Source organism: Centroberyx affinis, unplaced genomic scaffold, assembly GCF_046629955.1.
Source record: "Centroberyx affinis isolate AG114_WGS23_722 - 3 ecotype Tasmania unplaced genomic scaffold, CSIRO-AGI_Caff_v1 ptg002034l_1, whole genome shotgun sequence".
Lineage (NCBI taxonomy): Eukaryota > Metazoa > Chordata > Actinopteri > Beryciformes > Berycidae > Centroberyx > Centroberyx affinis.
This window is the reverse complement of record NW_027280371.1, coordinates 45,144-57,745: the sequence shown is the minus strand read 5'-3', so window position 1 is coordinate 57,745 and position 12,602 is coordinate 45,144. Positions and strand designations below refer to the sequence as shown.

The following is a 12,602-nucleotide window of genomic DNA, read 5'->3' as shown; positions in this document are numbered from 1 at the left end:
TATTTTATGCATTTGCTTGTGTATGAAAGTGTATGATTGCAAAGTGTGTCATGCAATTCAATAATATAGGTATGGCTTCAAATATAACATGAAATTGATATAGCTTAGTTGCCTTTTATGAGTTTGTAAATGTCCTCTCGTCTGAATGGCCAAAATGGCTTGTCAATTTGATGGAACAATTTGATGCAATGAAGGAATGAGAGACGGTATCTGTGCAGTTTGTGCATTGAAAAGGCTGTAGGCTATCCTTTTGCTTTCACAATACTTCATAAGAGGTCAAAGAACTGAATATGTTGCAGGCGGTGGTTTTCAGCAAGTCATTCCCCAGCAATTAAATAAAGCCCCATACAAGCTATGTCATTTATGGAGTTTGAGAATCACAGTTTTGACTACAGATTTTGCAACCAATTGTTCCCTGCTGAAAAGGGGTTGTATATGCCAAGGCAAGTGTTTTGACAGCTGTTTATCTTTCTTTGTTAGCTTGTCCTGTTATTGTGGATTTAGAATAAAAGTAGCAAACCCAAAAAACACCAAACCAAACAAAGGTTACAGAAATAACATGTATAAAAAAAACAAGGGAAATGGTGAATACATGTACCCTAGATTTTTTTTTCTTCTGTTTGGAATGAGGAATATGAAACTCATCCTAAACTGGATCCACACAGTTATCTACCCGGAAGTTAGTTTTTGTTGTCATGGCTCTTTAAAGCCCACCTACCTTGAGCCAAAGTAGTGGAGATTTTTTTTGCGGTTTTCTATTGGACATATAACGACATGGCCTCGTTTTGTGGGCGTGTGGATGTTTCTGTTTGGTCGACGTTACTGCTACTCACCTCTTTCCCTCTCTCCCAGCGCCGCCTCGTCCCTCCACCGACTGGATGTCCGGCCCACGGATTTTCACGAAAACATCAACCGTAGAATGCGTTTCAGTGCGAGTTAACATGGGTGCTACGACGTACGGGACCTAACGCCATGGACCCAGCGGCATGACTAACCGACTCGATGGCGTTTCGAAAGTTGGATAACGGCGACTGGTCCTGAAGAATAACATTAGCACAGCGTGAAACGGATTTAACGGAAAGGAATCCTATGTCACTTGTTTGAGAGAGAGAGAGCGCGAGAGGCGAAAGTGAACTCCCTTGGCAACGTTAGTGCCGTTCTGCCTGACGGAGGCTGATGACGGGACCGTTGCAGTGAGCTCGAGGCCGGAATGTCACCTGTGAAACGTCGTAATGTCCACATCTCGGTGGAGAACGTAAACAAGAAAAAAAAAGAAAACAGGACTGTGCAACTGTCTGCGCTTTCGTCGACTTATCTGACAACTTCTTGGTAAACATATTCTTGGAAGTGGGATTAAAAAAAGAAAAAAAAGTTAGAAGCCCAACGTTAGCCGAAGTGTGGGAGGCAACCCCTCGCGCAAGATGAGTATAATCGATATTACTTAACGTTAGGTTCTTCACCGCCGTAGTGGTGAGATTCCAGGTAACAGCCTTGGCAGGTGGACAACGTGCCGTATTTACTGGACTATTTGCTTCATTCTTCGGATGGTTTTTGCTCTAGAAAGTTGTTTTGTCATATTTTGACATCGGCAAATTGATTCCAGCCCATTTGAAGGGAGGAATTGAGCACTTTTTTTTTTTCTTTGAGCGGTTATTTTCATCAAGTGTCTCCTTATAAATCAATCATGTCCTCTAAAGACAATCCCTGTCGGAAATTTCAAGCCAACATTTTCAACAAAAGTAAATGTCAGAACTGCTTTAAACCCAGAGAATCGCATTTGCTGAACGACGAAGATTTAAATCAGGTAAATAGAAACAGTGACTTTGTTTTATTGTGGTTAACATGTAGTTTATGGTAACTGATATTTGTGATATTGTCCACACTAACCATATTTTCTCCCAATGGAAAACCCAGTTTGACGTGTACGCTTCAAACAGTTTGTAATGTGTCAAACATAGGCCAAGTACAAAGGTTAGGTTAATTGGACATAATTGGTTTCCAGCCCAAGGGCGCGTATTGACCTTAATTCATACAGATATAGGCCTCCGTCCTACTGCCTGTCATGTTATATGCACAGTAACTGAGTATGTTGAATCTGCTGGGTTAGGCTATATCTTGGTGAAAATATTCAAAAGTAATAATGTCATAAACAGAAGCTTATTGCTTGAAAGGCCCTTTTGGCATTTCCCCTCACTCAGTTTTCTTTGCCACTCTCTTATACTTATGAATGTTATAATCTCTCCTATGCCCAAGTCAAACTAAGTTTTGAAGGCACTGAGGATAGGAAGCTTTTGATGAAGTCATATTATATCACTGAACCATTATTTTATACTAAGTACTTAAATAGAGATCTGTCAGTAACACACACTGCGCTGTGATGTGGGTATTCGCAGGTTGTCAATTGCAGCATCAGGTCACATTGAACTCATTCGGCTTCTATGGTGACTATGCTTTTTGTTAAGCTGTTTAATGGACAGGTCACCTGGTTTCACCATTACCACTCTGTGGGGTTTGACAGCTAATATGAATGACACACACATACAAACCGAAAGAAGAGATTATTTTATGATGACTGTGAGGATAAAGCCTCTGGAGCTGGTAATGTGTATCAAGCAAGTTGGGTGAGGATTCAGCAGTGAACACATACACATTTTCCTGTAACATCTTCCATCATGACCAACGGCTTCTCTGCAGGAGTGGAAATAGACTTGAGGTTTATCGTCTTTCCCACTGGAATTTCTGACCCAAAGGCTATCAAGCTTATCCTCTGATGACTACACTCAGTGAAAGGTTATCATTTACCAGAGACTGCAGACTCGAGACATGCCTGACATGTTGCTCATTATTGAGAAAGGCCTACTACACACGAGATACTTGGGGCCTGTGAATCTCATTCCGAGCATATTTTCAGCCAGAACTTTTGTCATTCCTTTAGTATTTGCCCTCCTCCCCACCCACTCACCACTGCAAGGCCCACGCTCTCACTGCAGTATTACATAGTCATTATGATGGGAGGGAATGGTGGGGGGGAGACATCGGTTGCGAAATGAACACAGACAAACACACTCAAATGACTGCGTTTAACCATTGAAGGGTAAAAACTGACCTAGATCCATCTCGCCTATCCCCCCCTCGCAGGAGAACTTGCCATTGGGCCTCCTGTCTGGCCATGTGAGGAGAGATGGGCCATTTTTTTTTCCAAACCCTGCTCAGTCTCACTCTTTCTCTTTGTGTTTTAAACTCATTTTCCACAGGCATAGAGGTATTTAAGGCCCCAATGTCAGCCTGACTCCCTCTCATCCTCCCAAAACGTACTGCCCTTTCCACTGTACAGTCCCATTATCAAATAACTTAGCTTAATCCCATCTGTCAGGCGTGATCCCTGAAATCGACACATTTAACCCTTGCTGTGTGCCAAGATGTATCAATATTTAAAGGATAATTCTAGATATTTTCAACCTGGGCCATATTTCCCTAGTTTTTGTTATCATGATGATTGATTGTGTTCAAATTTTGTCCCTTAAATAGGTATGTAAGGGAAAACAATTCCCAGGTTGAAAATAACTGCAATTATCCTTTAAATACAATGGCTTTCCGACTTAGACTAAGAGTTTGTCTGAACATTTTTTAAAAATATTCTTCTAAAGATGGATGTTTCTTGTACAAAAATGCTCATAAACTCTTGGATGTCTGATGTTTTTGGTGGATGTTTGACATGGGATTCAAAATTCCTGTTACGTCATTTTGTTTATCAAGCCACTCACCTGAGAAATGTGCTGTTCTCCCTGTAATCAAAGTGAAAGTGGATTTATGTTGGATTAGAAATGGCTTTACGGGGGCTGAAGTTATGACTGTAATCAAAACCACTGATAGAGGGACATGGAGGTGCCAGGCTGTTGTAAAAGTCAAAGCTTTTGGATTTTATTTGTAGGCTACTGTTCCATGACCATGGGACTGAAATGGAATTATGTGAGGTAATTAGTTTGTTAATCTGTTTAGCTGTAGGTAAGATTTGTTTAGTCTGAACATATTTAGTAGAGTTGGTGCTCCTGCTGCAATTGTCCACAACAAAACAATCCCTTCAGCTGAAGTTGTAGCTCAACAAACTTTTGCAGGCTACTACTATGACTAAAATTGTGTGTACCTGTACTATAAAAACTTGTGCCAGGTGGCATTTCATTAGTCAACCTTCCCTTCTCAGTAGAAGAGGTTTGAATTGCAAATCTCAAGCCAGACAAGTTCTTGGTCCCTGCATTACTTCTCTCTCTTACCTCTCGTCTTCTGTTTTTCTTCCTCTCCTCTTGCTTCTTGCCCCCTCCACCCACCAACCCACCCACTTAGGGGATCAGAGAGAAAATCACGTGTGTTAGCCTTTCCTTTTTTCCTCGGCGGCATGGTGCGCTGGAATACAGCCAGCTGGAGAGTGTAGCTTAGCCGCAGCTGACTCAAAGCAGCTAGCTAATCTGACCAATATACATACTATCCTGAAATCAAACTAAAATGGGTTTGTGTCAGTATTACACCATGTGATATTAGGCCACAGTTTATATACTGTTGGCTAGCCTGCAGTCATTTAATAGACGCTGTTATTTAGAATCAATTAGGAAGTATATATTTGAACTATTGATCTGTTTGTTAATGTTCCTGTTTTTGCTTTCAACACACTGTAATTATGTTTTCTCCCCACTAGGCAAAACCAATATATGGAGGATGGTTGCTGCTGGCACCTGAGGGAACAAATTTTGACAATCCCTTACACAGATCTAGGGTAAGTGGGTACACAATCTTTGCTGGGATTGAAATTAATTACATTGAGACATGAGCACTTTAATCTCTTCACCTCTTTTTGAATACTATTAATTTTCCTTGTGGTAGAGCTACTTGAACAACTTCATTTGATCCATAGTCTGCAACTTTAACTTCTATCCTGAGTTGCCGTTTGTGTTCTTTGATCTGTGTCACATGGTAGCTGCAATTCTTAATATTTGCATTAACCTGCTTAGGGTGAGGATGGGTGGGGTTTAGCGCATCAGGACAGTTCAGATATTGTCAGGTAAGTTGACAAAGACGGAAGAATATTATAAATTGACTTTCATACACTTTCCTGTGATTGTTTATACTTGCTGGTATGTGGCAATATCCTCACCTGGCAGTGAAGTGTAGTTAAAAAAATAATGTAAAAAATCTTTGTAAATGCTGTTTGACTCAGGTCTGATCCCTTCCCCCCTTTGTGACAAATAGAAAATTGAACTTGGTAACATTGAGTTGATAGTTTACATGTAGGAGAGGAGCTTGTTTAAAAATATATTGAAATATTATGTTATAATACTATAGTCTAAATTATGTTATTTTCAACAGATTTGGGGAAAAGAGAGATGTGCTAAACTGCATTACCAAAGTTACTCATCATGGCTGCAGTTCTAATTTATACCCAACAACAAAAATCAGTTCTTGTAGAATTATGCATTGACATTAAACTTGACATAACATTGGTAACTGCAGACAATTTGAACTAGATTGAAAGCATGAGAATTTACCCATCTGGAGTCATTGGGAGAGTAAAATTATCTTGATAGCTAGTAAATCAAGAAAATGGCTTGTGGCTTTCTTACCATCATACAAAATGTTGTGCAGCTTTTGCCGCCTCATTGGGTTTGTTCATACATGGAGTTAACCTTAACAAAGTGCCCATGTTGCTGGATGGTAATTTGATGACCGACTGGTAACCTTAGGTATTTAAATATGGAGCATGAAATTACAACATGGTGTGTTAGCAAGTCTGAAATGGGGCATGGAGGCAATAAAATTGCTACCAAAGAACATAGCCACAATATTGTCAGCTGGTAAGTCATGAAATGACTAAAAAGTCCAAATGGGTTGCATTGCTGGTGCATAATGTGTTAGCTGGGTTTTTCTGCAGAGTATTCTTGTTGTCTTCCACATTCTCTCCACTGTATGTAGCAGCAGATTGCAGCTGAACAGTAGGCCTGGTTGCTGTGGCTCCTGAAGCTGCGTCATGGAGTGGGCAGCTTCCTGTGGGAGGCTTGGTCCTTTATCAGAAGAAACCCCTTTCTCAGGCAGTAATGAGCATAATATTGACTTTATTTCACGAAACCCGCTCCCCTGGCGTAGTGTGGCGGGAGCCTCCCTCTGTTGCACCGCTTCCTCTATCAGCTCCCAGATGATATTGTGGTGGAGCATCCCAAAGAGGAGTAGGGAGGATGTGGGGGAGGAGAAGGAAAAGTCCCAGTTCTCACAGTCCCACTGATGGCTTCCATATGGGCCAGGGGAAAACATCTCTGGAGCCTTGAACTCGACTACTGTCAACAGTCCGCTCACGCTTTCACATCGTCACTTACATGTTCTGTCTATTCTGACATTCAACTTCCTCACTGTGGGGTAGGTGATTGGTGCTCTGTTGCATAGTGCTGAGGTAAGCATGTTGGTCTGGTTTGGACTGACTGAAAAATAAATGACATAGAGAAAGAGCTGATGACTTGGATGAGTCATGTGAAGGGTAACAGTTGCTCTGGGTGTTTTAGGTCCTCTTTGGTCTAAGATTTTGGTCTGTGGCTCTATTCTGTTCTGTCCATGAACAACACTTCAGAGAGGGTTGGGAGTCGAACAGGTTTTTTCAGCAGCCCCTTGTGAGTTTCAGATCCCCTTTTTAATGGCATCTATCGATAAGAGTATGATGACCCTCTAACATGTCCTCTGTAGAGGAGGCTCATCTGCAACCCTATTCAGACTTCTCAATATTTTATGTATCAGTCTCGGTAGGAAACAGAGCCAAGAAACTTAACACTGAGACAAAACGGTGCATTAAGGAAGGAGGGGACAATGGAGGGGCGATCTAGCCAACGAGAAAGGAGATCAATGGGAACGGTCACCATATCATATGTTCAAAAATTGGCAAAAATGTAATTCTAACCAAGGGATAAATTGACCTCCTTGTGTGTTGGATTTTACCTTGCAATTTATCAATACTATAGACCTTAATCATCCTCAGGAAGCTTGGGTCCATACGTATTATACACTACTTGTGTTTTGGCCAAACACTGACATCATACTGTTAGGTATCAGTTCAGGGTTCTGTTTCAGGGTTTAATCCCGTAAGAGAGAGATTTGCTAATCATTTAGCTTGTTAATATTATCAGAAGTGTGTCTGTGTACTGCTGTGAAAGGGCTTTACTGCTTCTAATAGGCCTATGTTGTTTTTGTGCTATAATTCAACTGGGGCTTCAGGAGCAGCTACAGATTTGTCTTGTTTTCTGTTCTTACCCATTGCTCTCACATACAGTTTTGAAAAAAATTCAGCCTGAGTGGATGATTGATCTCGTAACTGAAGCATAGGGATAGAATGTAGTCCAACTGGCCTTAAGGCCTTGTTATGTGGCATATGCTGAAAGTGTGCCAGCATATTGGTTGCTACTGCATGGTACATTTTACGCAAAGGCTTGGCTGTATATATACGTATGTGTGTGTGCGCGTGTGTGTGTGTGTGTGTGTGAGAGAGAGAGAGTTGGCCCAGTCTTTACTCTGGGATGTAGAGTGTGCTGAGTCAGTCATCTGCAGCATTCATCTCTGGAGAAGACGGATACTATTGCATAGTATGCATATACGACTCCAAGATTTTACATTGGAAAGTTTAGAGTGGTTCCTGTTAATAATAAATTCCTGTTTTTATAAACTGAATGTCTCCATGCATCTCAGGATCATTTGTTCAAACTGTCATGGCTAAAAATAGGCTAGTGCTTAATAAACAACAGTTGCCAAACCAAAACAGTGGCACATTTTTTCATATTGTTTCATCCTGTATAAATTGCCATATCATGCAATGCACTGTAATGACTGACATTGAAACTGAAATGATTCATGTGACTATATGGGCATATGACTAACTTCAGGACTTCTTTTTTTCCGTGCAGAAATGGCAGAGGAGGTTCTTCATCCTGTACGAGCATGGCTTGCTCCGCTATGCTCTGGACGAGATGGTGAGTGAAAACTTCCTCCCAATTGGCTGCTTTTTGTTTGCTCTGGGTAATAATCTCTGAAAGGTTTTCACCGTCAAATGATTTACTATATAATACGTCCCATGACAGTTAAGCGGCCATTTTGACTGTAGGAAAAAAATCTGATTTTATAGTTGTTCATATCTGTTTATAAAAAGAATAACTCATAGTGAATGGTTTACAGCTTAAGATATACATCAAAGGAAGCAAGTGGCACCTTCTTAAGAACTCATTTACAGACTAAACATTGGAAAAGTTTGACTGTTTAGATTGTGTTGTGCAATTGTGAATGTTGACATGTCTATTATATTTCCCAATGTATGTAAGTACATGTAAATAATTATTGTTATTAGTATTTTTCCATTCTTCTGAGGCATACCTGGAATGTGTGATGGGCTCGCTGCCACAGCACCAGGCTTTCACCACACTGTCAACAACAGTGCTGTCCTGCATAACGCTGAGCATGTTGCTAATGTGCTAAACACCAAACTAACTAGCACAGCAGTGTCAGAAGGAATGAAATGACACCACATGTTGCTGATACTGTAAGTCATGTGAGCAGGGCTGTGTGTGTTTCCTGAAGTGGCTAACACACTCATTGTGCAAGAGAGAAAAACTGGAAAAACCACTTAATGCTAGGTAGATTCAAGTCTTTAGTATGATCTTGATGTTTCTAATGGTGCCAGTGTTTGGGTGTCTTTGCAATGCGTAAAAGCATAATGTTTTTTATTTTTTTTATAGTGTTAATGTTTTGGTAGGCCACTTTTTTGTAACACTATCATCCAATTTATTGCTGATTCCTTTTACAATGTTATGTGCTGCTGAATGTGGGCGCACTGAATATTGATCGGCCCAAACCAATGCTACCCAACAGCTTTTTTCTAAACGTGGGATGTGTTTTGAGGCGAGAGGTGAAAACAGCAAGAGGATGAAACGGCACATGGCTTGTTGCATTTGACTCATTCATATGCAGCGTTCTCTAGCAGGGGAGAGAGATGCTGAGAGCTCTTATGTAAAAGAAGCAGTAGGTACAGGGATTTTTGTGTTTTTGTGTGTGGGTGGGGGGGTGGGTGGGGGTCTGCATTCCTTGTGCAGACATTTGCCACATATTGAATAGGTAGGCTATTCTTTGCATAGTGCACCCAAGAGCAGGGAAGATTTCTCCTAACCACAGAGGTATTCATACCCTAGTGGTACTAAATGTGATGAGAAATATTATCCTGTGCATAATGTCTTCTTCAAATTGGAGTCCACTGTATCTGTGTGAGACATTGGTAGAGGATGACGACTCCAGAAGGACAGAGACAGGAGCATGATGTGTGTACAGTGAGAGACGAAGGAAAGAGGAGGAGGATGTCCTCCTTCCATTCACTATCCTCTATGAGTGTCACTCTTCATCTTTTCATCTCCTTTCTGAAAGGAGGATCAAAGGGAGGGGGGTTAGCGAAGGTCTGGAGCTGGAAATATCAAGTGGCACTAAATATAGAACCTCAATTGTCACACCAAGTACATCAGAATAATTGTTTGCTGTTGAATAAACAGCTGCACAAACTTAGCTAAGTGGCAAGCCTATCTGGTATTGGTCTCTTGGTGCACGAACAAAGAGGTGAAACTGATATTTGGTGCACTAGATAGCCTTGATTAGAGCCTTTTGAGTTGGTATAGTGCTATTGCTTAGGGCTAGAGTGTGTGTGGGTGGTACATATTGAGATGACATTGTACATAGCGCATAATGTCTTCTTTGTCACTTTTCGGGACAGTACAGGTCATTATGTAAAAATGCATCTCTAGAACTGACAGTGTGTGTGTATGTTCTGCATATGCATTGACACACTCCAGGCCTAATCAGATTGCAGGTCTGGAAGATTCAGTTGGAGTGCTTAGACTCAACCCTCTCCATATCAAATCCAGGTGACGAACTCCTGATGACAAATGCCAAAGCACCACACCGCTCAACTCAAAGCAAAGACTTGGCCTACAGTTTTACAGTGCATCATATCTTCATGATTCTTTGTATAAAACACAACACCCCACCCCACATCTTTGGTTCACAGTTTTTGTTGTCAAACCAGAACCTGCTGCCTTTTTAAATGAGAACTGATTTTCTTTCATGGGAAGCCAGCTGTAAATTGCTAATGAATAACATCTTATTGAGGGGGGGGGATCTCATTGGTTGATGGGTAGAAATGCAGAGAGACCAGAGACGAGGTCCTTTGAACTCTAGGCCTGGTGTTTTGTGTCCCTAACCCTCCACCGCCAGTTCACTGAGATAAAAGGCAATTCCAGACTCATAGTACATTACAGGCTCTATTTGACCCCAAGGTTAACATAATACAAGCATTAAAACCTTTGTGACTAGTGTTACAATTATATACTTATACTGGTAATAGATTGGGCTGATAGTGAAACGGTGTTTGAATATCAGATGATATTTAATCAGATGCCGAGAGCCAGGTATGGCATGTCAGTGATCAAAGCCAAGCGGCTTGTTTTTCTGCATTCTTTTTCAAACAATGGATCCTAGATCTCTCTGTGGCTTCACAATCATCGCAATGTGTCATTTTTGTTCACTGATGCCAAACCTATGGGCTAAACCTACAATATATTGTTCAGTTAAAGTAAGGCATCGGATTAAGTGTATTGGATGATGCTTAGATTTTAACCCTTGGAATCACTACTGCCAGTGAAAGTGTTATTAGTACATCCCTATTGGTGACACAAATTTGACCCACAGTGATGTATTTCATGCAGTATGCAATTGCATACAATTCAAGATGTTCAGTGCAAGATGCATTGTAGCTTCAAACAACATTAAATATTTAAGAGAATGGCATTAAAATCAATTTAAATGGAGTATTGTAAACAAAATCAGGTCAAATCTCATGACTGTCATTTTTAGCCAATATAAAAGAATAGGCTACAACATTGCTGCAGCCCACATCAGAGCCCCCATCTGAGAGCTCTGGGTTGGGGTTATAGATGAGAAGGTGCCCCTCTGTTTTCCTCCCAGCCTAGTTTTATGGCTCTGGTGTCTTGGCTCTAACTAGACCCAGATGGGCTGCGGTCCCAACCTGCAGGATGTGGCACAGCTCTGGGGGAGAGGAATGGGTTAGCGAGGGCCTGGGAGAGATCACAATCCTCTGAGCCATCTTTTGGGGTTGCCCACCTAGGGTGAACACCCAGCACGACACACCACTGCCACCATTTTCTGCTAAGGGCAGTGGTGGCTTTGAAGAGAGGTTATGTGCAAGAACCAAATGTGAAAGAGGATGAGAAGAGAGAATGTAGCTGTAGTGAGGGAGCAGCGATAAAGAGAGGATGTGTTGTCAGTGATTGGAAGGATAGGGAAGAAGGATAGAGAGAGGCCGAGTGAATGGCCAGAACATGTTGGCCTACATAGAACATGTGCTGCCATGCAAAGCTAATGCGTCAGTACAGCTTTAGTGGATTGTTCTTGGCATAGGCCTCCAAAGAAAGGAGTTGTAACTTATTGTATCATAGCCGCTTTATTGAATTTTAGCATTGTATTATTTATATACATCTGGTAATATATTTACTCTATTTTCTTGAGTCGTATCAACTCAGATATTAATATCTACAGTATCTGTTGAACCTACAGGCTAGATTTTCCCAGAGGAAGCCAGCACAAAGTTATTTCAGGCGAGCGTTGCCAAGGCAACATGTTTTTGTCTCTTTGTCCAACAGCAGTTGACCATGGCATGCGTAACATGGGACATGGAGACATTCTCTGTTTTGTTGAGAGCTCTCGCTGTCTCTCCCCTGACTGTAGGGGTACAGGACAGAACAATCTGGAAGCAAAGCACATGAGTGTGTGGGCTGAGGTTGTCTGTAGGCTCAGTCGTATGGTGAGCAAGCCATTCTACAGTAGCTGTAGAAAAACATCAAACACAGCATTGTAACAAATGAGAGCAAGGCAGTATAGGACAGAGAGTTCTAGTCCCTTTTTGTGCTGAGCCGCACAAGTTTCTGACTGTGTGTGTGTGTGTGTGTGTATGTGGGAGTGAGTGAATGCACCTGGGACTGAGAGTGCTTGACTGCAGAGGCCGTGTCAGGAACAGGTGTTGCAAGGTTGGAGAAGCCTCAGGGTTTCAGACAGGAAGCTGGTTCTGTGGTCACCTGAACAGGGGGGTGATTTGACGTAGTGGTCTTGCAATCATTTAGAGGTGGACAAAAAGTCATATGAACAAATGTTGTACGCACAATGTTCATTTTGTTTCAGTGATGTGAGAAACATACACACACACCCACAATCCATTATCACCCAGTGGTGAAGGCAGGTAGGTGGGTGTAAAGAAGAACTCTCCAGCCCCACAAAGCCCCTCTGATGACATCAGTGCGAGTTAAAATGCTCAACACCCACTCTCTAATAACTGCTTTGCTATGCAGTCCAAAATACCCTAGGCAACACCTAGCTCCCATTGACCCTGCTGTGACCTGATTCCAACATATTCTTCCTCTCACTCATACACACACACACGCGCAGCAGGGGAACCAAGTTCAACACCCACTTGAAAATGACCCCTCATCATATGAGCTGGGTTGAAATTGTTTTGTTCGCAATGTCTGTTC

The 12,602-nt window shown here is 41.7% G+C and overlaps 1 protein-coding gene across 1 annotated transcript in view; it reads left to right on the top strand.

Annotated features, from left to right (window-relative positions):
• The first annotated feature begins 957 nt into the window (after window positions 1-957).
• LOC139654094 (protein outspread) overlaps window positions 958-12,602 on the top strand; it is a 51,028-nt gene continuing 39,383 nt past the window's right edge. Inside the window, exons 1-3 of the mRNA XM_071531129.1 lie at window positions 958-1,804; window positions 4,691-4,768; window positions 7,929-7,994. Of these exons, the coding sequence (XP_071387230.1) occupies window positions 1,685-1,804; window positions 4,691-4,768; window positions 7,929-7,994 (264 nt within the window). The 5' untranslated portion in view covers window positions 958-1,684. The remainder of the gene's footprint in view (window positions 1,805-4,690; window positions 4,769-7,928; window positions 7,995-12,602) is intronic.